The sequence below is a fragment of the Condylura cristata genome, unplaced genomic scaffold, assembly GCF_000260355.1.
Source record: "Condylura cristata isolate star-nosed mole 26May11 unplaced genomic scaffold, ConCri1.0 scaffold00029, whole genome shotgun sequence".
Classification (NCBI taxonomy): domain Eukaryota; kingdom Metazoa; phylum Chordata; class Mammalia; order Eulipotyphla; family Talpidae; genus Condylura; species Condylura cristata.
In genome coordinates, this window is record NW_004567130.1 from 7491471 (window position 1) to 7517426 (window position 25956).

The 25956-nt window shown below is 51.3% G+C and overlaps 1 protein-coding gene across 1 annotated transcript in view; it reads right to left on the reverse strand.

Moving 5' to 3' along the window:
- Positions 1-7638: 7638 nt before the first annotated feature.
- Positions 7639-25956, reverse strand: part of MN1 (meningioma (disrupted in balanced translocation) 1) — a 41427-nt gene continuing 23109 nt past the window's right edge. The window contains exon 2 of the mRNA XM_004690859.2: positions 7639-7820. Coding sequence (XP_004690916.1) covers positions 7639-7820 — 182 coding nt within the window. The remainder of the gene's footprint in view (positions 7821-25956) is intronic.

Sequence of the window (25956 nt, forward strand, 5' to 3'; positions counted from 1 at the left end):
CTGAAGCTTAGACAGCCGCCACCAGCCAGGGAGCTGGAGTGAGAGCTGGTGGGCTACGGCTAACACCCTTACCTGGAAAGGCCATCGGGGTATTTCCAGACCTAGATTCCATTTTTCTCCTAGGTCCCCACACTCCTTAGAAAAACAAGGTAGCCACAGGGTCTTGCGGGGGTGGGGGGCGGACGGGGATGTGATCATCCTTGTTTGTTCAAACCCCTTAGTGAGTTGTGTCCAGTACAATACCCACTTCCTAAGCATAGAGGAACTGGGGCACTTGTTTCTGATCCACAGAATAGGGCAAATGTGATGGGAACCACTCCCTTGATTAAGGTGCATATATATCGAAAGGTGGCAAGACAGCACAGCCAGCTGAACATCACATAAGACTCCCTCTTAGCAGATTCTTTGGTTGGGCTTAAAGAAGCAAACACTTGTATCATGAGCTGCCCATAGGCTGTGAGGTGGTCACCTCTGTCTGCTGAGAGCACTCCAGGACACTCCATCATGCAGCCCCTGGGTCCTGAGTTCTGCCAACCATCTGAATGAGATTCAAATGAATTATTCCGCAGTCAAGGCTCCAGATGAAAACACAGCCCCTCAACTTCTGACCTGCAGTCTTGTGAGTCTCCAAGCCGGGGGTCTGGACATACCCAGACTGGACTCCCGATCCCATCAATTCAGAGGTAATCAATAGGTGTTTGCTTTGAGCCACTAAGTTTGTGGAACTTTGGAAAACTAACATACCATGTTAAAAAGAAGCAATTAAAAGAGTAAGTGAAATGATTTTTTATGTATTTAGCATACAAAAAAAGATCCAAAATATGATCAGGTCAACCTTTGATCAACATACAAAAATTTTAATTTAATTAATGAGCTGTTTATAGTCTATTGAAACATTTTTTTTCTTACTCCGTCTTTTAAAATGTGGTACATGTTTCATACTTACAGAACAATTTCAATCAGCCAGATTTCAGGGGCTCAAGAGCCACACACATTAGTGGTGACCATATTGGACAGATCAGGGAGAGACATTTTGTGGGCTCTTGCAGCATGCCTGCCTCACCTCCTCCATATTCTTGGGGTTGAGTCCTGGAAGGTCCTCACAGCCCTTCCTGCTCCCTGGTGTGTCCTGTGCCTCAGCATCATGGAGCGATTGCTATGGGCAAGCCTTGCCCTAGGAAATGGTCACTATCGTGACCATCCTCCCCACTTTACAGATGAGCAAACTGAGGTGCAGAGGGACAAGACACTGGGCTCCACACCCTGTACTATGACCTGGACATTCATCCACCCTGGGAATCTGAGGCCCAACCTGGCCGGAGCCCACCACTTCTGGAAGTCTTCCTCCTCTCCGCACATACAGAGCCCAGGTGACACCTGACCTAGAGTGACTTTAAAAACCTCCCCTTGGGAACTGCAATTGAGATGAAAAAAATGTACAAAATGATGTAAAAATAAACTATTATATTATTAAAAAAAAAAACTCTCGGGAGCTCTGAGAGGTGCTAAAATGCCAGGAGGACCTGAGGTCTGTGCCTCTCCGCTCCCTTTCTTCGGGGACCCTCCCGGGCTGGAGATGCCTTTAATGTATGCTGTGGGGTGAAGTTTCTGAGAACTGGCCGTCACGGTTACCTGAAGCTTGTGGTTCAAGGAGTGAAGACATATGTGATGAAGGGCCCTTGGTGACCTTACTCTCATCATCCCAGGCACCAGTGATGCCACCTCACTGTCATACAGGAAGAATTGAGACCAAAACTAATATCTCCCCAAAATCGTCAACATTTCCTACCATAGTCAGTCCATAATAGTCAGTCAGCAGAACACTGCTTGCTGCTGGAGTCACCCCTGGCTTTCCCCAGGGCCAATATGGCCCCCAGTGCTGTAGCCCCAACTTTGCACATTGCACCCACCTCCCCCCCATCTGTGATCTTTTGGGTTCCTCATTCCTCTGGACAATGAGCCTGTGCTAAGTTTGCAGAACTGAAGTTCACTCAGCATCAGTCCCCCATGGATTCGTGACACATCTCCCCTTGTCTGTTGGGCTGGACAAGCTGTCACCCTGCTAATCCAAGTAGGACTATGTCACCAGCCACTGACAATGTCCCTGGGATTATCGTCACCTGCTGCTACTCTGGGGTATGCAGTGGAATCTGGGTAAGATGGTATTTCTGACGTGGGAAGGCTGCAGGAACACTGCTTGCTGCCGGAGTCGCCCCTGGCTCTCTCCAGGGCCAATATGGCCCCCAGTGCTGTAGCGCCAACATTGCACGTTGCACCCACCCCCAGTGATCTGACCATCTGTGACCTTTTGGGTTCCTGGGCCCCTGAGATATGAAGTCATTCACTCGTTCACCCACTCATCTCACACCAACCTGAAGTCTCCCAAATGCCCATACCCAGGACTCATCACTCTTCCACCTTTCTTCCCATCCTTGGGTACTGAATATGCTCATACACCACTGTCACTTTGAGCAGGAGACCTTTAAAGGTTACAGAGATCTGTGAGCTCCTCCAAATTAAAGTGAATATAGAGGCCTCAACTTTAAAACCTTACATTCTGCCAAGTATGCCATTGCATATAGAAAGAAGACCTTGACAGATAAAGGCAACAACACAACTTTGGCCAACTTAGGGTTGATTTATATGCTGGGAGACATAGGACGAACTCCTATTCACCCTTCAAAACCCTACCTGCACATAACCTGCTGGAGGAAGCCCTCCTCCAGCCTCCCATAAGGGTTCATGAATATAAAGTGTGACAGCCATCCTTTGTGAGCTACTGGGCATATATATTCTCACTTTTAACTACCAATCTGTCTATCTCTCCCTCCCTGCATAGGCTGAGTATTTTAAGGTGGGGGAAGCCTTAATGTCACTCACAACTTGGCTCAAATCTACACCTTAAGTGTACACCCTTGGGCATTTCATCTCCCTGAGCCTGTTTCCTCTTCTGCAAGGCAGGGATGATGCTGCCCTGGCACGAGTTTGTTCTGAGAATAAAATGAGACACTGTAGTGTATAAAGTGCATCATACAGAACTTAGGCCTGAATTCATGGCAGTTTTATTACTTGACTCCTTCGCCTGGCACATAGCAAGCACTCAGTAAATTTGTTAAAATGAAACAGTTTGAATCCCCTAACCATGTCCTCCAGTTATTGGGAAGGGTTGCCAACAACCAGACTTGCAGTGAGACAAATCTCTCTCCTCAGTGCTTGCACTGCAGGTGAGTCTTGAGGGATTCTTGCAGGAGAATGCTTTTCCTAGATCAGTGCAACCTGGGAGGTTTGTCCTGCCTCTGCCAAGAGAAGCGTCCTTGCTCCATCTGCTCCCGCTCTGTGTCCCGTGCTGATCTCAGCTGTCTGCCAGAAATAAGCTCTGCCCTTGCAGCCACTGAGAAACTGAGGCCAAGAGAAAGCTCACTGTCCTGGAGACCAGGAGATGCAAGAGTCCACTGGGAGCCCAGACGCCACATCAAAGCATCGGGTGATAATCTTCAAAATGTGTCCTTCTGAGAGGGAGAATTTGCTGGAAGTCATTAAACTCTGGGCCAGTTTAATCTAGGCAGGGTGAAGGGGACAGGGTTCTGTTAAGGTGCTGCACCCATGTGATACTTTCAGGGTGGAACCCGGCAGAGACCTCTGGGGTGGGTACTGTTTGTCTCCACGCTGAGGTCCACACTCAGGGAATCTGCCACTGTCATCTCTGCCTCTTGCAGAGATATTGGGTCCACCTACAGTAGTGCCCTGATCTGCTCTGGGCTAGAAAAAAGGCCACCGAGGCTGTTACAGTGATCGGGAAGGTGGGCCCCAGGGGCCTGACCCGGCAGCAGGGGCAACAACCTGGGGTTTACAAGAGTCCTTCAGCATTTCCGTGCCAGGGTTCTATGGACCACACTTTAAGAAACACTGAGCGGTAGCGGTGTGAAAGGAAGATGCAGGGAAGGTTTCCCGTGGCTCTAAGGCTGTGGCTCCAAGTGGCAGCGTGAAGCTCCTGCCCAAAGGGTGGCTGGTGGGGCAGTCAGAGTTTTACAGGATCTGGAACTGGGTGGGGCTCACTGGAATCTTCAAACTCGATATTATTTGCTCTAATTTAGAGACAAGAAAGTGTTGCTGGAGGTAACCCGCTTGCCCACAGCCTTTGTCGTCAGAGAAAGCAGCATCCCACCCAGGGCAACCTGATGAAGAGACAATAGTTTAGGGGTACACAACCCTCCTCCTCCCTGCACCCATCATCTCCTCCAACAACTCTGCAAGTTACACCCACCCCAGAGAAGCTGCCTAACTTGCAAGAGGTTAGAGTTCACAGGCAGCTGAAACTTAAGGGGACCCAAAACCGTCAGCTGGGTGGTCTCCCCTTAACCCTTCCTTCCTGCACGAATATCAGTGTATAAGATCCGGGTGGGGAGGGGGGTTATGCCCACCCAAGGGATACTTGGCCTTGTTCTGATTATCACAACGGAGGTGGGGAGGAAAAGAGATGCTGGCACGTAGTGGGTAGATGGTGCTAAACATCCTGGAACGCTCAGGGCACCCCTCCCACCAGCACCACAAAGAAACACGCACCCCAAATATCAGTGCTGCCTGTGGTGGGAAATTCTGAGATGACCCCACAGAACAGCATCAGGCACCAATGCACGCACACACGTGTTGCACACATACACACACACGCTAAGCATACAGACCTGCACTCCCACCCCCTGTGGATCTATGGGGAAAGGGAGAGGGCAGGGGGAAGCCCGACCCACAAATGTGCCACAGTCACCATTAACGTCATATTTATTGTTATTTAGCTGCTCAGGAAAACATATACAGGTATATACAATATGCATGAATACAGAAGACTGCACTTTACATATTTTTTTAAAAAAGAAAGAAAAAAATAACACTCAATTTCATGAGCTATTGTCACAGTCTTCCAACCAAGCATTTCAGAAATGAATTTCTTTTAAGAGTCAAAAAAGATTACAGGATTGCCTAACACACAGCAGAGTTAAGTTTTCATATTTTACATGTGCAATAACATTTTCTTTTTCTTTCCCGAAGAGTTTGCTATGCAGTACCGATTACCAGTGTTTGGAGTCTCGTGGGTTGGGTATGTTTTTAATTTGCTTTTATTCTTTCCATTAAACCAAATTTAATGAAATAACATCCTTTTGCTTAAGGCTATTTTTAAAGCTGTTCCATTCTGGGGTCACGGGGAGCGAGAAAGTTTCAAACTTCAGGGGGATCCGAGGTTGCTAGAACCATGAACTGGTGGCCACGTGCTGATGGACTCAACACAGGGAAAGTCAGAGACAGAAGTCACGACACTTGGCTCCCCGGCCTTAAGCAATTAAGGAAAATCATTCCTGTTTAAAAAATAGGATGAAGCTCTCGAATAGCTGTACACTGCAGAATCAGAGGGGGCATGGAGTTTTGCTCTATCTACGCCGATTCTCCTGCAGCCCCAGGCAGGGGGTAGATTTTCTCGGCTTTGCTTTCCTTTACAGGCAGAACACAGGAAGGGAGTCAGCTCGCACCCTCTGGCTAATAAATTCGCACCACCTGCTCTGCTCTGCCTGCCCTCTGTGGGCCCGGGTCAGCCCTTGGTCAGACTGGCCATGCCAGAACCCCGGACCATCCGGGGTCAGGCTCCAGCCAAAAAGACTGGCCAAAGGAAAAAAAGAGGAGGGAGGGGAGAGCATGTTCTGGATGCTCTCCTCCCTTTTTGCAAAGTTCTTTGAAATCAACAATGTGGGTGTTGTATGGTGAGCCCAAAGCCTTCAGGTCCTTGCTAAAAAAATAAAAGCCAGGTCTGCAAACTCCAGGGATGTGGGGGGTGGGGTGAGGGAAGCTCAAAATGGAGCATTTAGTAAGACATGCTCACCAACAAAAACTGAAATAAAGCATGAGTCACCGATATGGGTGAAGTGATAGCACTCATTTCTTGCATTTCTTGTCTGACCCACCCTGGGGTCCTAGTGCCCCCCCCACCACCCCATGAGTCATACAAGCCCTTTGTAGGCACCAACAGCACCCAAAGGTGCCGGTCCCTGCCAACATGGAGCCTCCAGTGACCACCATCTGGGAAGAGCAGCTAACAGGCCTCTGCTGGGTCCAGGAGCCTCTCTGAAGCCCTGCCAGCCTAGCCACCCATTTCTCCTCAAGGGAAACTCTTTCCTTCATGGGGTGCAAAGGAACATGGCTCTAGTTTTGCAACAAGGTGAGTTCAAATCAAAGTGGAGAGAAGTTACAGATTTAAAAATCAAAAAAAGTCCCAGTAATCAAATTCATTACTGATAGCCCCTTTCTTTCTCCTCTAGCCATCAGGCCCATCGGGAATCTGCAAACCCCTGCAAAGATATACACCCAGTCTCAGAGAAAGAGTTCTGGGGGCTGAGCTGGGCAGGGGGTCCTCCACTGAATGAACCCTTGGGAAAGTCATGGAGAAAGCCTCATCCCTCCCACGGGACGGGGGCTTGTCCAGGGTGGAGGCAGGACATTAGAAGAGGACCAGGACAGAATGAAAGAGATGGGGGACGCAGACCCTGTTCTCTCCTTCCGTCCTGAGGGTGCCAGAAACAGCTGTCTGACAAAGTCAAGGGCTAAGAATTCATCCCCCCACCCCCCAACTCCAGCACCCAAGACCCAGCCGGCCTGGCTGCAGCAGAGGCAGGAGCCTGTGCCCCGCCCCCCCAAGGCAGGAGCCCGTCCCCCCACCCCCACAGACTCTGCCGGCTGCAAGGGCAGCATCCCCCATCAGACCAGGGCTGCTTAGCAGAGCATGAAAACTCAGCCTGGGCATTTGTGCAGAGACCCAGAAAAGGAGAGAAAACACTTCTGTCGAACATTCCAGCTCCTGCCCACAGAGCGGGCTGGACACGTCATCACCTCCACTGCAGAGAGCAGCTTCCAGCAAGAGAAGGGAGCTGGAGGCTGAGTGAGTGTTTGTGAGAACAAAAATATATATCTCTATTTTCTTAGGGAACAGACAAAACAAAATCCCAGGCGGAATACCTAAGGGGGGCATTAATTGTTTGGCTCCGGCTGACTGATGACAGTTGGGTGTCAATATATAATGTTGTGATGACAATTTCACTTTCACCCGGCAATATTCCAGAACTACTATTCTCCAGGATTTCCATTTTAATAAGCAATGAACAAAGCAAAAAGAAAAAAAAAAAAAAGGTGGGGGGTGGAGGGAGAAAAGGAACAAGAATAAAAGAATAAAAGAGAATAAAAAAGGAAAGCAACTCTTGTCTTATTATGAAATAACAATACTTGGACATACAGCAGCATGAAAATAAAACAAGGAAAGAGGTCATCTAAAAAACGTATGCCAAGATTACAGAAAGTGGGGAATTATCTAGCAGGAAAGTCTTAAGCAAAAGTTTGCTAACTGCAGAAGGATTAACACTGGTAACATACTGTGGCAGAGGAGTTCCTTTCTTAAAAAAATTTTTCTGAGGTTTTTTTTTTTTTCCCTTTAAATTAACCCTTTCCGGTCCATATGCCACTAAGCAGGTACCAACCTAGAAAAAAAAAATCATCCACTCAGCAATAGTGGCCCTTTCAAATGAACAGTGGGGTGGGGTCAGGTTGAGAGGAGATGGGGGGGGGCGGGAAGGGCCTGGTGGGGGAGGTGGGTTTCTTGTCAATTCAAGTTAGGGCAGCCACGAACGTCCCGAATCTGTTGGAAATGTCAGAATGCAGGGACCGCCAGGTGGGCACGGAGGCGCGGGCCTTGGCGTCACCCACGTCGTCTGTGCAGTGAACGGACAGGCACTGCAAGTGGCTGCCAGGCTGGGTGGCCGAGGCCTTGTTCGCAGGGAGGTCATGAGCTGTGGAGAAAAGAAGGGAAGAGCAGTTAGCTGTGAGTCTGAATCGGTGGGGAGGCCCTGGCAGGGGCAGAGGCATGAGAAGAGAGGCAGTGTCCACACTTGCTTTCCACGCTGCAAGGTGGCTTGAAGGGACCTAGGTGTCCTGCCCGGAACCCACCTGCTGTGCCCTGGCACTGATGATGGGCCTCGGTTTTCCTGCTTGGGAAATAAGAAAGCTGGGCAGGGTAAACACAGGGCTTGCCCTTCTCTGATAGCATGGAGTTCTCAAAAGATTCACTGGACCTGAAGCAAGTTGGTAAGGCTTCCTGAAAGAGGAGCATCTAAACTGGGTGTAGGAGTTTGTCGGCTGCCAGGCAAACAGGGCAGAGGGCGAATCACCCAGGTCCAGAATCAACCGATTCTCTCGTCATCCTCCAGTTGTTTGCTAAAGGTCTACTCTTTGTTGGGAACTTCCCTAAACAGTGCCAAACTTCTCTGGGTGTAATGACTGAGAGCATGGATTCCCCAACCAGACCTGTATCCTTTGCCCATCCCCAACTACTGTGTGAAGGGCCCTGGGTGACAGAGTAGAGGCATCTATTGCTCCCCCACACCCTCAGTTAAAATCTCCTCGATTTTCTCCTCACTCCATTACAAAGTGCAAGAAATACCATAGGTGATAGTGACATCTGGGTTAGATACACTTGAGGAGAACAGTGCTTTGACAACCATTCAGATCTAGTATGAACTACCTAACAAGGACAGGGAAGCCAAAGGAAGGGAAGGAACTGAGCAATCATTTCAGAGGATTTCTACCTTTCTGCTGCCAAGTGATGATGGGTTCTGTTCTGAGACCTATTGAGATGTGGATGGGTGTCCCCATCATTTCTTTTTTAGTCCCAGCTCTCAGAGAAAGGTGACCTACCCAAGGTCACACAGCCAGGAAGGGACAGAGTTGGGTCTGAAGATGAGCTAAGGGTGAATTTCTGACTCAGTGCAAGTGAAAAAAAAAGCTGAAATTGGAAGTGGGGACCCAACTCCAGTTGAGGGAGCACACCCAGATACTGAACTTCATGACCTGCCTGCTCTCCACAGCACACCATACAGGCCCAGCCAGGGCCCTGTGCCAGGCAAGAGCCGCCCCACCCAGCCCGGCCTCTGGGATTAAAGAGGAGGCCTCCCCCAGGAGCTAAGCCAGAGCCTGCAGAGAAAAATCTCCCAGAGGGAAGGGCCCAGGCAGCTGAGGCCAGGCTGTGACTAACAGAGTTGGTCAACCTCCACCCTGAGGCCCAGAGACACTCAGCTTAGGGGCTGGCCATGCTGGGAGGAGCCAGGGCTAGAAAGGAAGATTCTCTCCTTTGTTTCTTCCCTCATTCAGTCAATAAACATTGTGAAGGCCCTACTGTGTACCAGGTGTGACATCAGCGCTACAGCTATAACAGGAAGCAAGACAGACACTGTCTTTCTGGAACTGACAGTGTGGTAATGAGACAGTGTCACAGCATAGTCGCTCTGGAGTCACAGAGTGGGGCTTCAATCCAAGGCTAGTCACACAGTAGGTCTTTCCTACTTTCCCTCTCTGAGCCTCGTTTCCCTCGCTGATAAAGCAGGAGTAAATAACCCTCTCCCTTGAGCACCATAATGGCCTGGCACACAGAGAGCCCCCAGACAGGGCTGCTGGGATTGTTGTTCATGTCTGGAAAGGTTAGGAGATGAGGGGTCTTGCTGCCATCTAGGAGCAGTCAAGACTCCCCACTCCTGGTGACTGGCCTGATGGGCATGTTCCTGCCATTGAGATTGAAGTCCTGGCCCCTTTTCACCAGGGGCAGCCGAGGTTCTGAGCCTGAAGTTTCAAAGCTGCTGAGGAGTGGTGGAGCTGGGAGACTTCCATGCCATGCCCAGGGCTTCCTGAGGGAAGAGACCCCAAGAAGCTTGAGACACAGACTCAAGGGTCCCCTGGCACATACAGGCCCTGGGCTCCAGCCGAGGCACAGTCCACATCTCTGTCCCCAGCACACACTTGCCTTGCTCACAGCGACACCCCACTGCATGATATCCCCAAAGGAATTCACTTCCAGGAATCGCAAGATCCGGATTGAGGTGGCGCAGCTCTGCCTGAATGAGGCGATCAGCCAGCCCAGCGATGTATGTGCCCATTTTATAGTGAGGTAACTGAACCCCCTTATCTGGCTTCTTGACTAAAGAAAGATAAGACCCAGCCAAGCTCCTGACTTCGGTTACCTTGCTCTGTGGCTACAGCAGCAGGAAGGAGACCGGAAGCTGGCATCTCCTGAGCTCTGTGCTGGGATGCAGGAGTCTCAGCGACATTTCTGAGAGCTGGGTTTGCGGAGGGATGACCCACATGGCGAAATTGCCCCAAGGTGCTTTATTCCCAAGTTACAGACAGTTCCCAGGCTTGCCACGCGTGAGTACCTGAGACAGCTGCTCTTCTCAACCTGGGTGGATTTAATGAGGGCGTGCCGCGGAGCGCTTCCGTGTGTTATCTAACGCCAACCCCCAGCCAGCTCAGCACCTGTGACTTTTCCCTATTTTTGAGGGTTCAGGGAGGGTGAGGGGCTTGTCTGACATCACAAAACAGGGTGCAGGATTCCCCAACCACCCCCATGTATGAGCAAGAGAGACAAGGGGTCTGGTATCCACAGGAAACATTTTTAAGAGAAAATATTTTTCTTCAGTTGACAACTCAAGCATGACCAAACTCATCCTCCCGCCGCTTCATTCCAGCTGGGGGGACCTAACACGCCCTAGGACCCAGGCTCCCCAAGGCTGCCGAGTGGCTGCTGCTGATAAATCAGTCCCGGAAGCCACCTCAAGTCAGGGCCTGCCCAAGCTCCGGAGAGGCCCTCAGGGACCTGATCTTTGTGGGGGTAGGCATGCCAGACCCCCCCCCCGGACCCAGAGATAAAACCTCCCCCACTCTGGGCTCCCAGGGGGCTGGAAAGCCCCTGGAGTTGCGGTACCTGGCACTGGCAGACGCCACGGAGCCTGAGGGGGTTGTGTTTTCCACTAGTTAGCCGCTGACCCCCCTGCCAGACCCCAGACCATGGCTGCCTGGGGTTTGATCTTTTCAGCAAGCCCCTCTCCCCCAGAGCAGCGGCTCAGTTGGGGCCCGTATATTGACTGGGAACTGCCCATCTCACCCCTATTTGACAGAGGGGGAGACTGAGGGTTCCAAGAGCAGGAAGCCACCCAGGGGTCACCCTGAGCCAGGTCATCAGCTATGCGGTCAGTCATCTTCTGTGCCCAGGACTCCCAGCGGGAATCTCAGGTCATGAGTGAACCCCAGATGCCTGTACTGGACAGGTGATCCCCATCTGCAGGGCCTTGGTTTCCTCATCTGCTCAGGGCAGCGTGGGAAGACCGAACAGGAGAAATGGCTGATGATGGCATGCAGGTGGGGCGCTCAGGTGGCCTCACGCCCAGGCAGGTACTTGGGGACTGAGGGGAGAGGCTGGATCAGATGGCTTACTGCCAAGGAAGGACTTCAGGGTGGTCTTTGAGGACCTTCTCCTATTGGCCAGAAGGGGCCCCCAGATGTGAAGGGGACTCCCCTGTCCTGTCTGCACCCCCTTCTCCCCCCCAACCCCCAGAGCTCCTCCACTGCCTTTTCTGTCACACGTCCTGCTGATCCAGTCTCTTCCCAGTGCCTCTCTCCACCACAGCTCTGTATTCGGCCATGTCTGTCCAGGACTTTGTACCCCACTCTCCACAAGGCTCCTCTGCTCACCCTGCTGCTGACATCAGACACCCGCGCTTCCCAGTCCACTCCAGGACAGCAAACCCCAGGAGGGGAAGGAGAGAACCGCTAGCCAGTGCCGAAAAGCGACCACGTGAATAACTAATGTGATTTCATTTCTCTCGCAGGGTTCGACAGCGATAACAGCTACCATTTGTGGAGCATAAGCCTTTGGCGCACATCATTTCAGCTCTCAGAACCTCGGTTCTAGAAAATAGGGAAAATAATAGGACTGGCCGTCATGGAGGCAGTTACGAGGATTAAGTGAAATGATCCATGTAAAGTGCTTAGCACTGCCTCGCACCGGGCGCAGCACGCTCGCGGGAGCACGCTGCCGGCTGCCGGCGGTCGCGGGGACCCACGGGACCCTGAATACTTGGCTTAGGCTTCGGTGGGGACATCGGGGGACCCTGTTGCTGCCCATGACTGGGGTGAAGGAAGGAGGCAGAGATGTGTATTTATTTACCTGGGGACACTTCTTGTTAATTTCCCTTCCGTAAATGCCACCCACGGGGAAGGGGGGCGTGGATTTTATTTCATTTTTTATAAAGTCAGCAAAATAGACCCTATTGCCACCTTGCCCTGCCCTGAAGACTCCCAAGACCGGATTCCAATCCCTGCGTGCTCAGCTCAGTGGCGCAGCTGCCAGCCCCACAGCAGCTGAGTGATGTCCCCCTGATTCTGGAAGCCACCGCTCTGTCTTCGAGCCCCGGGAAGGGGCTTCTGCCTGCCACCTCGGGTCCCTCTGGCCCATCAGAGAGAAGACCAGGGACATGAGGCAAAGGTCTTAGGGGTCAAGGGGTGCTAATGACCTGGGTTGTCAAATGCAAACCTACTTCCCAGGGCACCAGGAGGATGAAGGGACCCCAGTAGCATGATGAGCCCTCAAAACAGGGCTGCTCTTGGAACTTTTGCACTTACTGTTCTTAACATTCTAGGGGTCTGGAGGCAGCCAGAGCTAGTCCTGCCAGGGGCCAGCTTTACGCCACGGGGCAGTTTCTCCCTCTCCTTGGGTGCCAGGGGCCCACCTTGTGCCCCACCCCCACCCCCCTGCAGAGACTGAGGGAACCTGGGGTGTGATCCCGGGCAGAGCAGGAGAATTAGAATTCCGTGCATATTTTTAACTCAGAGCTTATGTAAGGAGACGTGTGGGCCCCAGAACACAATAGCAAATGACTCTCGCCTGAATCCCCCTCCCTGGATTCCGACAAAGGGAAATGTATTTTAGTTTACCCTTTATTTGGGACCTGGAGGGAGGAGATGCAGGTGTCTGACAGCTGCCACTCAGCTGGGGGGCAGGTCTGGGAGTCACAAGGCTGGCCACCTCCTCTTGGGGCCTCCTTTCCTGGGTCCCCCAGACACCATCAGTCCCACAGACTCTCCTAGCACCTGCTTGCTGAGCTGAGAAAGGCCAGCTCATCCCACAGCATTCTTCATTGTTTCCCACGCTCCGGAGTCAGCCCGGGCACCAGGAAGGGAAGAGGCCACCTCTGAAGTCCACTCACTTCTCCTGCCCCAGGATCCCTCCTGCCCTAGCCCTACCCTCTCCAGCCTGCAGCAGCCACCTGCTTGCAAGCTGGCAACCCAGACTATTTTCCCTTGTGAGCAGGCAAGCTTCCGGAAGCACAAGAAGAGCCCCTTGCTTAAACCTCCCATGGCTCCTGGCCCCCCAAGGTAAAGTCCCGGGGTTCCCATGACCCAGCTCCTTCCCCCGGGATCTTCAGGCTCATCTCTCAGCACTCCTGATATACTACACAGTCGTTCAAGAAGCCCTGAGCTTCCCCGCCTCCACACCGCTGCTTCTGATGTCTCTTCTATCTACAACACCCTCCCCACCTCACCCCTGCTGACTCCCACCATCCTACCTGGCTGTCAGCCCTGTGGTGATATTTCTCCAACGCCCCTACTCTGAGGTACGTGACCCCCTCCCTGCTCCTGGATGGCACCCTCACCCCCAGATATTATAACCATGATGATACCGCCAACTACCACCTAGCTGGCTACAGGGAAGCACTAACACAGCTCACCCTGGCAAAGCAGGGTCCTGAGGTCAGGGCCCGGGGGAAACAGGCTGCCAAAGATAGAAAACATGGGGGAGCTAGATGATCAAGTCTGTATTTCAGGCTCTGGCCTTCCCAACAAGTTGACCTTGGGCAGTCACCTTCCCTCTCTGATCCTCAGTTTTCTTCTCCACAAAATGGATGAAGATCGCACCCATACCTCGCCCCACAATCCAAATGGATCCCTTCTTCAAGGGCCCACAACCCTAAGGAGGACCCTGTCTGCCTATTCAGAGCCTGGGCCATGTGCCTCCTCCAGAGAGGTAGACAGGAGCTGAGGGGATTCACCGACTATGGACTCAGGGACAAGACCAGCAAATCTAAGTCAGCTGTCAGGCAGCACCAAGAGTCTACACAGCTACCAACCAATCAGGAGAATGGCCAACCGAAACCCCACCCACCCTTTCTGCACACTCAACAGCTTTGGGGGACTCCCAGTGCTGGGTTCAGAAGCTTGGGAATCCCACCTCCATCTGAATCTCTGCCCTTCCCCAGTTCCATGACTTTGGAACATCAGCTTGCTGCACCTCAGTTTCTCCATCTGTAGAAGAGGATAGCAATGCTCGGTAAGATTAGCGGAGCCTGTGTGGAGGCCCAGGTGGCTCCCATCGTCTCCCTAGTCCCCTCACACTTTAGGCACCTGCTACGGATTGTTTAAAGGTTTTAATGGTTAACTTGCATTCTCATCACAGCCTTTCACTTGCTTGCTGTGTGACCTTGGGCAAGTTCTTTTCCCTCTCTGGGCCTACTTGGCCCTCTCTAAAATTAAAGGTGGTAGGTGGATATTAAATGTTCTGACTCTATTCATTTTGAGTCAGTAAGAGTTGATCTTCAATGCAGACGGGAGGCTAGAGCAGAGGCTTCCCCAAAGCAAGAGACACTAGGATACCTTAACCGAAGCCCCAAGAGCCAGCACCCACAACCCCAGGGATAAGGACACCCCACCCAGCCATCTCTCAGGGGCTCCTTAAACCAGACCTCTGCTTGCATCATCACTACCTCAGCTCTGACCTCCCATCAGTGACAGTGTCTAGTGATAGTGTCACAACTGAGAAAGAGGAAAGCTGACCACACCTCTCTACCTGTCGGTGCCGGGACATCACAGTACACTGACCAGGCTCCCTACACGCTGATATCACCACCCAGGACACCAGCCTATCTTACAGGGAAGAGACAGATGCTCAGGGAAGAGCTATTGGCCAATATCTCCAGTTGGAGACATTGCTGGTCACTCCCAAGTCTGTGTGATAATGTCAGGGTCACATGAAAAAGCAAAATGTCCACCCAAGTGGTAGGTGTTAGCTCTCCCTCCATCTTCCCATGCCAGGCACACTCGCTCACTCGCTCTTTCTCTCTCTCTGATAAGCACTTTTACCTTTTAAGAAAGCTCCCTTGGCTCACAGATGGAATGAGAAGCAGCTAGGATGTCATAGCAGCCCGGGAGAAGCCCAAGGCCTGGTCGGTACTTTCTCCGTGGACACTGCTTGAGCATTTCCACGTCTGTGGGCCACAGCAATGGGTGGGCAGTACAGCATGCACAGGATGTGTGCGGGGTTGGGGCACCCTATCAATGGTCCCATGAAGCCCCATCTTCCTGAGCCCCATGGAGGTGAAGGAAGGGCCTTGCTCCAGCTGCTGGGGCAGCTTGGCTTGGTGAGACATTCGGCCTGGGCCCTGGAAGCCTTGGGAAACTAATTGGAGTTGACTTGGCTGAGGGCAGCTGTCATTTAGATTGAGGACTGGTTGAGGACTCCACTGAGGCGAAGCAGCAAGAGCATCATTCAGACCAGGCTACTGAGAGCTGGGCTCAGGCCTTGGGAAGTGGGGGTAGTGGTGGAACTCTGGGGACCTGCCCCTTCCCTAAAGGAGGAAACGAGGTGATATATGAGGAGCAGTGTCCAGATGTACAGGACAGACCCGCACTCCAGCCTGAACACATCCGATGGGACCCCTTTTTCTGGCTTCTCCAGCAATATGGCCAGTGATCTGTGACAGATGCAGCCCTGTGCACCCCCACTCTGGGCCACTCCGGGCCTGGATGCTCAGCCCACGCTGCAGTTCTGATCCGTGTGCAGTGGGGCAGTGCCAGGCTGGTGCAGAGACTGCACTGCACGGGAGTCAGAGCAGGGGCTCCAGTCTGGGCTCTGCAGACATTGACTCCTCCAAGCCTGTTTTCTCACCCATGCTGTGGGGTTGGAGACAGTTGTATCCGCATAGGGTCACTAAGAGTGATAATGCAAGGAGAGCACTTAGCACGCTGCCAGGCCCCAAGGATGCCCAAGAGCTCAGAGCTGCTACTCTATCACCTGGGTGGCTCTCCTCTTGGAAATCTCTCCTGCCCATCTGCAGCACAGTTCCCCACACTGTTTTCGCACCCACTACTCAGCGCCATAGTATGTGGCCCAACACTGATGACCCAGGCGGGGCTCTGCCCCTCCCTGAGCCCCACAGTCCTCACCTGTAACCTCAAGGTGTAGCGCCAGTGCAACACCTCACTGAGCATCCGGCACTCTGCCTGGCACGTGGTGAACCACTCAACAGTGGTTTTTATAAAATAAGACAAACACACAGCATCTCTAAAGCATCAGAACCTCACTGCTTTGAGCCCATTGGAGGAAAGGTCACGTTGCGTGACGAATCTGCGTGCTCAAGAGCATGTTTTGAAGTGCTGATGTTGGGGTGAAGTTTCTTGGGGTATCTGCCCTCCTGGCCCAACCACAGGTCTAGGGGAGATTCCTGCTTCCCATGTTGAGGGCCAAGGGGGTGTTGCGAGTGACGGGCTGCCCCAGGAAGTCCCCTGACAGGGGCTACATCTGCAGGGCTTTGCATGGAGAGCAGCTATGACACAGATCTGTGCTTTAGAGACAGCGGTTTGAGCTCAAATCCCAACCCTGTCAGCCCCAGAGGGCGTAATCCTGGATCAACTACTTGGATTCCTTGTCTCCATTTACTCACCTAAAAATGAGCTTGGCTATTACTGCCTTGCAAAGGGGGATAAAATGCCGCGCACCCAAGTGATGCTTAATATCCCATTACCATAACTATTTCCCGAAGTGGGCCTGGGGCAGCCTTTGGGAAGGAAGTCTTTGCGACAGTAATGGGCTAAAGCACTACAACCAAAGTTAGGAGCCCCAGCCGTGTGCTGAGTATTTGGGTTTGGACAGGGGGACCCGGACAAGAGGTCCCAGGCTGGTGGAGAGGTGTTCTGAGAAACACATGACTCGAAAGAAAATTCCAAGGAGAACGCCTCCACTGCCAGAGTCTAAGGGGGTCCTGTGGCGGGGTGCCCAGAGGACGGGGGTCCGAGAAGACTGAGAGGAGAGGACTTGCCATGAGAGCTTAAGAGCGAGCATCCAAAGCTTTTCAGGGAGAGGGAGAAGGGCACTAGAAAGAGGCTAGCCCAGGGGCCCTGATTTGGGGGTGGGTGGGGAGACACGCAGGGGAAGAAGAGGCTGCAAAACCTAATGTTTTGCCCAGGGAGTGCTTGGCTTCATTCCTGAGAGGAAAGGGGAGTCAACGGTGGCTTCTAAGTAGGGGAGGGGCTTCAAGAACCCGTCAAAAGCAATAAAAGGCTGTACCTCATCATGTGCACCTTGGCATAGGATGCCTGCCTTAGAAACACAGTCCCTCCTTGGGAACAAGTCCCTAACTATAAGCTAGAGGGGGGAACCAGAGTCCCCCCTCTCTGTGGGAACATTGCTCTGAGAACTGATGTAACTGGGCCCACCTTGGTCCAACCTGGACCCTTGAAAAGCCCAGTGCCAGTCCTGCGCCCAGCCCTGCCAAGTCTCAGCTGCCAGCGCCTGCAAGGGACCCCACCTCCCCTCCACACAGTGGGCATGATCACCATGCCCTGTGCTTTTCCATCAGCAAGTCCTCTCTGAGGCGACACATAAAGAAATAAAGGCACAAAGAGGAAGGGAGAGCATCCCAGATCAGCCAACCATAAGCAGAAGGGCTGAGGGAAAGTCACTTATCTCTCTGTCTGCGTCCCCATGTGCAAAATGAGACCATACACCTATGAGAGGGCAGGGCTCTGGGAGAATGACATGAGAATATTAACAAAACAGACAATAATTACAGTTAAACCCATGTTCATTCTTCTAAATTCACTAATTCTTCACTGTAAGCCGGGAGAGCTTTTTATTCTCTTAGCCCCACTGCACAGGTGAAGAGCCAGCAAATGATGGCCTATGGGTCAACTCTGGCCCGCCACCTGCTTTTATAAATAAAATTTTATTGAACACAGCCCTGCTCATACATTTTCACTTTGGCTCTGACTGTTTTCATGCTACAACAGCAGAGCTGAGAAGTTGTGACTTAGATTGTATAACCCACAAACCTAAAATATTTATGCTAGGGTCCTTCACGGAAAAGGTTTGCCAATTTCTGAACCTGAGGTTAAGAGAGGTGATGTTCCTTGTCCAATTTACTCAAGTAGGAAGAAGCCACCGAGTACCCCATAGAGCCAAGCGCTCAATACATGCTCCTGAAATTTCTGTATAAGCAACACTGCATATCAATGCAGACTCACATGATGAGCCTCGGTGAATCAGAAATGTCCTCGGTGATCACAATGACCCTGGCCTTCCTTCTTGGGCTCACAGTGGAAACCTGTCTGACTTCCTACTTAAAAATCAGCAAGACAATAAAACATTGATCAAGGAGGCAGAGATTGCTTTAGATTGTGTCCACAAATGCAACCAAAGAGGACAAAGATGGGATCTCCAAGGCACAGATGCTCCTTCTGCACAGCCTGTGAGCACCCATCACGGCTCAGTTTTAACTCAGGGAAGGCCAGGATGAGTGGCAGGACAGATGAGCAGGCAATGGTAGCCTGGGGTTGGCCCAGGATCTTCTCACTGGCTGGTCCTACTTATCCCTTGGATGGCTTCATGAGAGCCAAGGTCACACAACTGGAAAGTAGAGAGCTAGAATTCAAACCCAGGCCTCCATGAACCTGCCCCACCCCCCCACTCCCTGCTGCTGTGGGGTCTTCCTGACCTGGGGGAGAGAGATGGGAATAGTCGCAGAAGTTGACCTGGACTAGGAAGGAGCTGGTTGGTCACTCCCATTGAAACAAAAGGGAAGAAAGCCCTTGGGGTGCCCAGTGCCTGGCAGGTCCATCCTCAGTTCCCACTTCTGAAAGTTTCTAGCTGGTCCAGCCTTTGGCTTTCTGGGCTCTCCTCCCCTACTTTAGAAACCAAGGCCCAGCTCTGTCAGAAGCAGTGTGTGACTTCAGGCAGACCACATGTCCTCACTGGGTTGCCATCTCATAAGCAGCAGGAATCCCGCCGCCAGGCCTTTGACCTGAAGAGGCCAAGTGGGGTCCCCAAGCCCAGTGATGCTGTGGACTGTTGAGAAACATTGGTTGATCTGTACATTGGGAGGGATGTGGGCACAGAGATGTGTTGATTGTTCACACTGAGCCTGCAACACCCAGAGTGCACCTCTGGGCTGGACCTAAGAAGGTGGGGTGTAGGCTCTGAGGGGAAGGCAGGGCTACCTCATTCCTGCCAGGCAGGGAGTATGGGAAGAGGCAGGGCTGAGTGGTAGATAACTAACTCCACCCTGGCCTCACCTTCTGTCAGATATTCCCTGGACAGGACACACACCCTACCTCTTAGAAGGACTTTCCAGATTTGACCTTTGCCTCACATGTGGAGAAGCAGGATGAAGACCCAGTATCCATCCTCTTCTGCCAGAAGTCACAGTCCCTTGGCCTGTGAAAGGCAGAACTGGACCCTAGGAAATCTGGGCTGGCAGGTGCTGTGAACTGAAGACTAAGACCAGAGAGGTCAATCAGGAGCAGAAGGGAACCAGATCAGAGGACCCGGGCCAGCCTGCCTGCCAAAGTCAGCATTCAGTCCTCTCAAAAGTTTGAGAATGGAGTTTTCAGTATGCTGTCACCAAGTGATGGCCACACTGCTCCTGCTAGCTCTCCTCTCTTCCTTACCTCTGCTGTCCCTTTTCCCTTTGACTGATCCTCCTTCCTCAACCAGGTCTCTCCAAATCCCTCAGTGGACTCCAGAGTCCCCCATTCTGCAACCCATGATGCTAACCCCAACTTCTCATTATTCCCCTACTTTTGGTGATAGCACCAGCATGAGGGTTGCATGATGATTTCATACTGTGGAACTGAGGGAAGGCATAGCAAGCCTTCAATCAATGGGTGCTGACTGTATCAATTTTGGGGCACAGGAACAAGTCCTCAAGAATTACCAAAAGACTCAAACCACTTCACCTGAGCCTCCAGGTAGATCTGAATATGAACTTCAAAAGCCTTCCTGGACACAAGAGTTTGCCCTCTGTCCCTCCTCAAAATTTAGTGAGAGGGGCCACACCCTAGCACAGATATCCAGAAACCAAGAAACTGTACCCCTGACTCTCCAGGACCCCAACCCAGCCAACGGACCTCCTTTAAAGTTTGGCAATTAGAATTCTCCATTTTACTTTAGACCCGGTAGATATGAAGAAGCCACAAGAGGCAGGTGCTGTTAGTAAGGAGACAAAAATCAGGACCCCTGACATAAACTGACAAATGCCAGCGATTTCCTCCTGTCTGAGGATGGCAATCCAGGGAGGCCCTTCTCTCACCTCCATCCAACACCTCCTCCTGTCCACTGACCCCGAGCCTGGACTCCCTGGGATAACCCAGGGAAGTGAGTTTTGAGTTGATACAAGGCCTCAGAATTCCTTCATTCAGCCTCCTATACTCTAATGCTTCTTTCTTTGTTCTTTCTTTCCATGAAAGGGAACCACATCCCAGACACCATTGTAAATGATCCATGTCCATTTCTGCACTGGAGCCTCCCATCAGCCTCCACAGGAGGGTCTATCATTCCTTTTTAAAGGATGCAGAAACAGGTTCCGAGAGGTCAGGCAACTTGACCCATGCCACATAGCTGGGGAGCAGCTGAGGCAAGATGAAGCTGTCCAAAGGCTCCTCTGCATTTGACCCATGCCAGTAAAATGGGGGTTGGGGGAGGGGAGAGCAGAGGGAAAGAGCAGAGGAAAGAAAATAAGTTGATGCCCATTTTTCTAAAGGCCTAGCTCCCTCCCTCCCTTCCTGGCCTGCTGCTCTGCATCTGGAAACACCTGCCTGCTTGCTGAGGTGTCAAGGGGTCAGGAGGCATACACATCTGATCCAAGCCAGGTCTCACCCCCTGGGAAGGTTTGAGTCCTCAGGAGCCAGGTTCCCAGGGAAGTGAGTAGGGCAGAGAAAAAAGTGCTTACCTCTGGTACACAGCTCCCTCACCTGAACAAAACTAGTGCAGAGGGGCTGCCAGCTGCCTGGACTCCTATATGGGTGCCCGGGATTTTTACCCGAACAATCCACCCAGGGTATAGATCAATGATCCTGGGGGCCCACAACCTCAGGGGCTCTATGAATCTAGAACTAAGCTATCCAACATGGCAGCCACTAGTCACAGAGAGTTTTACAAATTGTTTTCTTCTGCCCCCACTGGTGGGCATTTTAAAATTTTAAATGATGATTCAAAAAGACACCTGCACCCCCATGTTTATTGCTGCTTTATTTACAATAGGGAAGACATGGAATCAAACCAAATGCTCAAAAGTAGATGACTGGATTAAAAGGATGTGGTACATATACACATTGGAATATTACTCAGCAATCAAAAAAGATAAACTCATGCCTTTTGCAGCAACATGGATGGAGCTGGAAGGGATCATGCTTGAAATAAGCCATAAAGAACAAGAAAAATACCGGATGGTTCCACTCACAGCAGGAGCAAAGAGGACTGGTGGGGGCTTGGGGGAATAAAAATGAACAACTATGTACCAGAGACATTTGATGGGGGTGGAGTGGGGAATGGGATCAAAAGTGTGGTGGGGAATTGCATTGGACTATGGTGATGGCACACGGGTGATCTGGTGGTGGGAAGCCCACGGGGATTACAACTGAAATGGAAAAAGGCACAAATGATGTAAAAATAAACTATTATATTAAAAAAATTAAAATGAACTCAAATTTAAAAAGCAGTTTCTCTTTCCCAACTAACCATATTTTAAGTGTTCAATAACTGTCTACAGCTAGTGGTTACCACAGGACCTCTCCAGTCTCGCAGAAATTTCTCCCAGATGGCGCCAATGGAGAAGCAGAGTCTATAGTCTCCCCGTCTGCATCAGGACTCACAGGCCAGTTTTCTTACAAAAGTCAAGACCCACCATTTTCCAAATATGAAGTTTCCATGGACTGAAGTAAATTTGGGACTGGAAGGAGCCACACAAGTGTCACCTTTTCAAGATTTATCAATCGCCTCCCTCCAAAATTTGTTTCCTCTTGAGTTCATGGCAGACATGGCTAATCAACTGCAGCACCCACTCCTGTGCAACCTGACTCAGAGTCTTTCTCAGCACAATGCTCTGCACAGCCAGAACTAATCAATCTAGATTAGCACTTGACATTGAATCTGTAAATATGACCAAGTCCAGTCACTGAGAGGAAGAAACTGAGGCCCCAGGAAACAATGCCAGGCCAAACCAGGATTAAAATTCAGATCTCCTGCCTCCTATTCTCCTCCACTGAATCTCCCCCACTGCCACTGCATATTCAGATGTCACAGCTCTCAAAAAAAAGGCCTAGAAATGCAATACAGAAGACTAAGAAGAGCAGTGGTGTTAACAGCAATAATAATAATGATGTCAATTTATTGATCATTGATGCAACTAGGCCCAAATATTTTCACCAGTACCTTCCTTTATTCTCATGGCAACCTACATAGTATTATCCCTTTTTCCAGATGATGAGTAAAGTAGGAGTCCAAGACCTAAGAGGGCCTGCCCAAGGTCACATGATCACCAGGGAGCTATCATAATCAGATACTGACATCATCCGAAGCACTCAGCAGGAACCATGTGGTTTCCCTGTCCTCACCCCGATCTAGCAATGCAGCCCCTGGCCTCATCTTACAAGACTCGCTCAAGTCAAGTCCTCTCTAGCTACCGCAGTGGTGGATCCTACAACTCTTAAACACAAGCATTAGGAATGTTGGTCTGGGGTAACCTGGAGGCGAAGGAGAGTTTCACCTTCCATCCTCCAGTTAGCACCCAGAATCAGAAACTGTGGAGGAGAGGAGTTATTTCGAAGTAGGGAAACTGAGGTTCAAATAAGGAAGGTCTCTGGCTTGCAGACCAGTGTGCATTCCAGTGTGAAACTGGCCAGGTAGAGAACCACATGAACTCAAGGTGTGTGACTTTGAACAAGGCACTCCCCTGTCTCGGCGCTAGCAACAGGACTTCCTGCATGAAGGCCCTGCTTTGGTCAAAGAACACACAAAACATGTACAGACGCTGTGTAAATAGGAAAAAGGATTGATTATGGTCATCATCACCCAAATAACACTGTACAAACCTGCTTTTAACTTACTCTTAAATATACCCATAAAATGTGTTTCCCATCCAGAAAATCATAATAGCAGTAGTTTCTATTTATTGATCAGGTCTTCTGCACTGTGCTCTGTGCTAAGTACTTTCCATGCATCAACTAAAGGGTGGGCGAACTACAACCTTTTCCTCTTTCATATTTTTTTTATGGTTGCCAAAAAAAAAAAAAAAAAAAAATAAAAAAAAAAAAAAAAAAAAGATTCCTTCATGACAAGTAAAATTTATATGAAAGCCAATGTCCATTCTTAAAATTTTATCAGAACACGGAAGAGGCCACTTCCTTTGCCCGTTGTCTGGAGAAACTTTTGCATGACAAGGGGAGATCTAGCTACCTGATCTCCAAAGCCCAAAAGACTTAACTATCTGATCCTTTACAGAAAAAGTTACAGAAAATTACCCCCATTTTACAGATAGGAAAGACGGGGGCTCGGATAAAGGAAATAATTCGGCTGATGCCTCACAGTTGGGGAAAGGTGTTGCCAGATGTAAACCCCGGGAAGAAAACACTAACCTCAGATTCTATTTCTAGAGTCAACCACTGGGGACCTTCAACAAGGTAGCAGGACAAGACACAGACACATCATCAGGCCCCCTGCTGAACCGGCCCATGCCCGCCTCCCGAAGCTTCTCAGATATAACACATGACAGTGGAAAGGGATGCTAGAAATCCCCGTGCCTGGCCCTCTCCAGGACTCTCTGCCTTGGAGAGAAGTCACTGCTGCAGGGCCCAGGCCCGAGGACAGGGACAGCCCCAGGCAGCTCGTCCCCAGCCACCCCAGCCCCACACCCGGCCCAGTCGGCACCAGCTCAGCCCATTTGCACCCCGGTGCATTGCCACCTCTCAGTAGAGAAATTGCCCAAGACTAATTGCAAGTAATGTTTAATTTTATCAGGGATAATTACACGAAATTAATTTGGCTTCTACCTGGAAGCACTTTGTTACCATTTGCTTTCCAAACGAACCACACGAGACTGGGGGGGCAGAAGGGAGAGGGTGCTGAGATCTGGACTGAACGGGCAGCAGGCATTAGAAAGGCTCGTCAGTGTAAGGCTAGTAAGCTAGCACTTAAGTGAGCACCAAGTGTATGCCTGGGAGAAGTGCCCCACAGCAGCGGTCACTTCACCTCAGGCCAACCCTGTAGGTGGGCATGTTAAGATGGCCCCACACCCCAATTATGGGGAGAGGGGGGCACTGGACCCCAGAGGATCAAGGACAGGCATCTGCATGCTGTCGAGAGGAGGGCCAGCCTCTGACTGGAGCTCTACTTGGCCACTTCCTGGTTGTGTGTGATCCACCTCTCCGTCCTCAGTTTCCTCATCTGTCAAATGGAAATAAGAATAGGATATTGGGTAGTGGCTTAGGAGTCAACAAGACAGCGCAGATGATGTGCTTGGCAAGACAGCAAGAGCTCAGCAGATGGACGCTGCCATCATATCACCATCATCATCTTCACACAGCACTGTCTGTAGGCTGGCTCCTACCTCCACTGGGCCAGGTTTGAGGCTGGGGGTGGGGCGCGGAACTCAGCTTTCTCAGCCTCCCCAGGAAAGCCCCACATACATAATTTCTAAGCCAAGTGTACATCTGCAGCCCCAAGTGGGCTGTCCTTCCCCGAGTCCCAGCCCCCCCAACCCAGCTCTCCAGGAGCCCCGTTTGGGGGCACAGGCTCCTCCAGGGCAACAGAAGAAAAGGGGGCCCCTCTCCCACAGCTGCTGTTGTTGCCAGCCTGAGGGGGGTCTGGAGCTGCTCTGAAAGGCCGCCGGGAGCGGGGGGTTCATTCAGCTGTTTTCGGGTGGCTCCAATGAGTTCATTTTACCAGGGCAGAATATTAAGCAGCTCCTGGGGAAACAGATGCTGGGCTTTGGTTTCAGAGGGAGGGAGGAAGGGAGGCCACAAGCCTGCGAGGGGAGAATTTAAGTTCCGCTTTAGGCAGCTCCAAAGACCTTTCCAGGCTCGGCGTGGCCTGCGTGGTTGTCACGGTGACTGGTGAGCAGGGATCAGACTCAAGGTATGGTGGGGGGGCCCCCAGGCTGTCACCTAGAATGCGCCCCTTCACCTAGTCCTCACATTCTACTGCACCCATTTTATAGATGAAAAAACAGAGGCACAGGGTAGCAATGGACTCACTCAAGGCCACAAAGCAAAAGAGGTGCCATGATTGAAAAGCCAGCGTCCCTGAACCACCTTCATCTTTCTAATCTCCCTGGTGCACCCACTTGGGGCAGACACAGAGCAAACATCTCCCTGTAGAGCAGGAACTGCCTCCATGTGCTCAGATTCCTTTCTGCTCTGCAGAGAAACGACCCCCCTTTCTATTATTCTAATAATAATCCCTGGTGTCTGAACAGCCTTTTCAGAGCTAGCAAGACACGTCTGGGTGTATCACTTCCTCTCAGCTTCACCACAGCTTCCCCATTCCAGACGAGGAAACTGAGGCCCAGCCAGCAGGGTGGATCAGAGCCGCGAAGCAAACCCCATCTGCTCCCACTGCAGATCAAGCTCAAGATCCAGGCTCGTGTCGCTGGCAACCAAGCTGGCATTCCTTCCCCACCACCAAAGCACGGAAAGGTGAAGTAACTTGCCCAGAGCCACCCAGCCTGGGCTTCCGAGATCAAGCCCTGGTGCTGGGCTGGAGCAATGGCACTCAGCTGCCAGCTCTCACCCGCTCCCACCGGGAGCCCTCACTTTCCTGGCCATCCAAGAAGTGGGAGGTCATGGGCCATCTGCCCTTTGAGACTGCCTTAGTACCTACATTTTCCTCCGTGATTAGGAGGGCTAATAATAATGGCTAATGAAACTTACCAGAGTCACTGATCACACGGCTGTGTGTGCATGAACAGGTGTGGTCCCCACAGAAACCCATGGGGTTGGCACTGCCATCATCTCCCTTCACAGATGAAGCTCAGAGATAACATCCAGCAGCATTCCCAC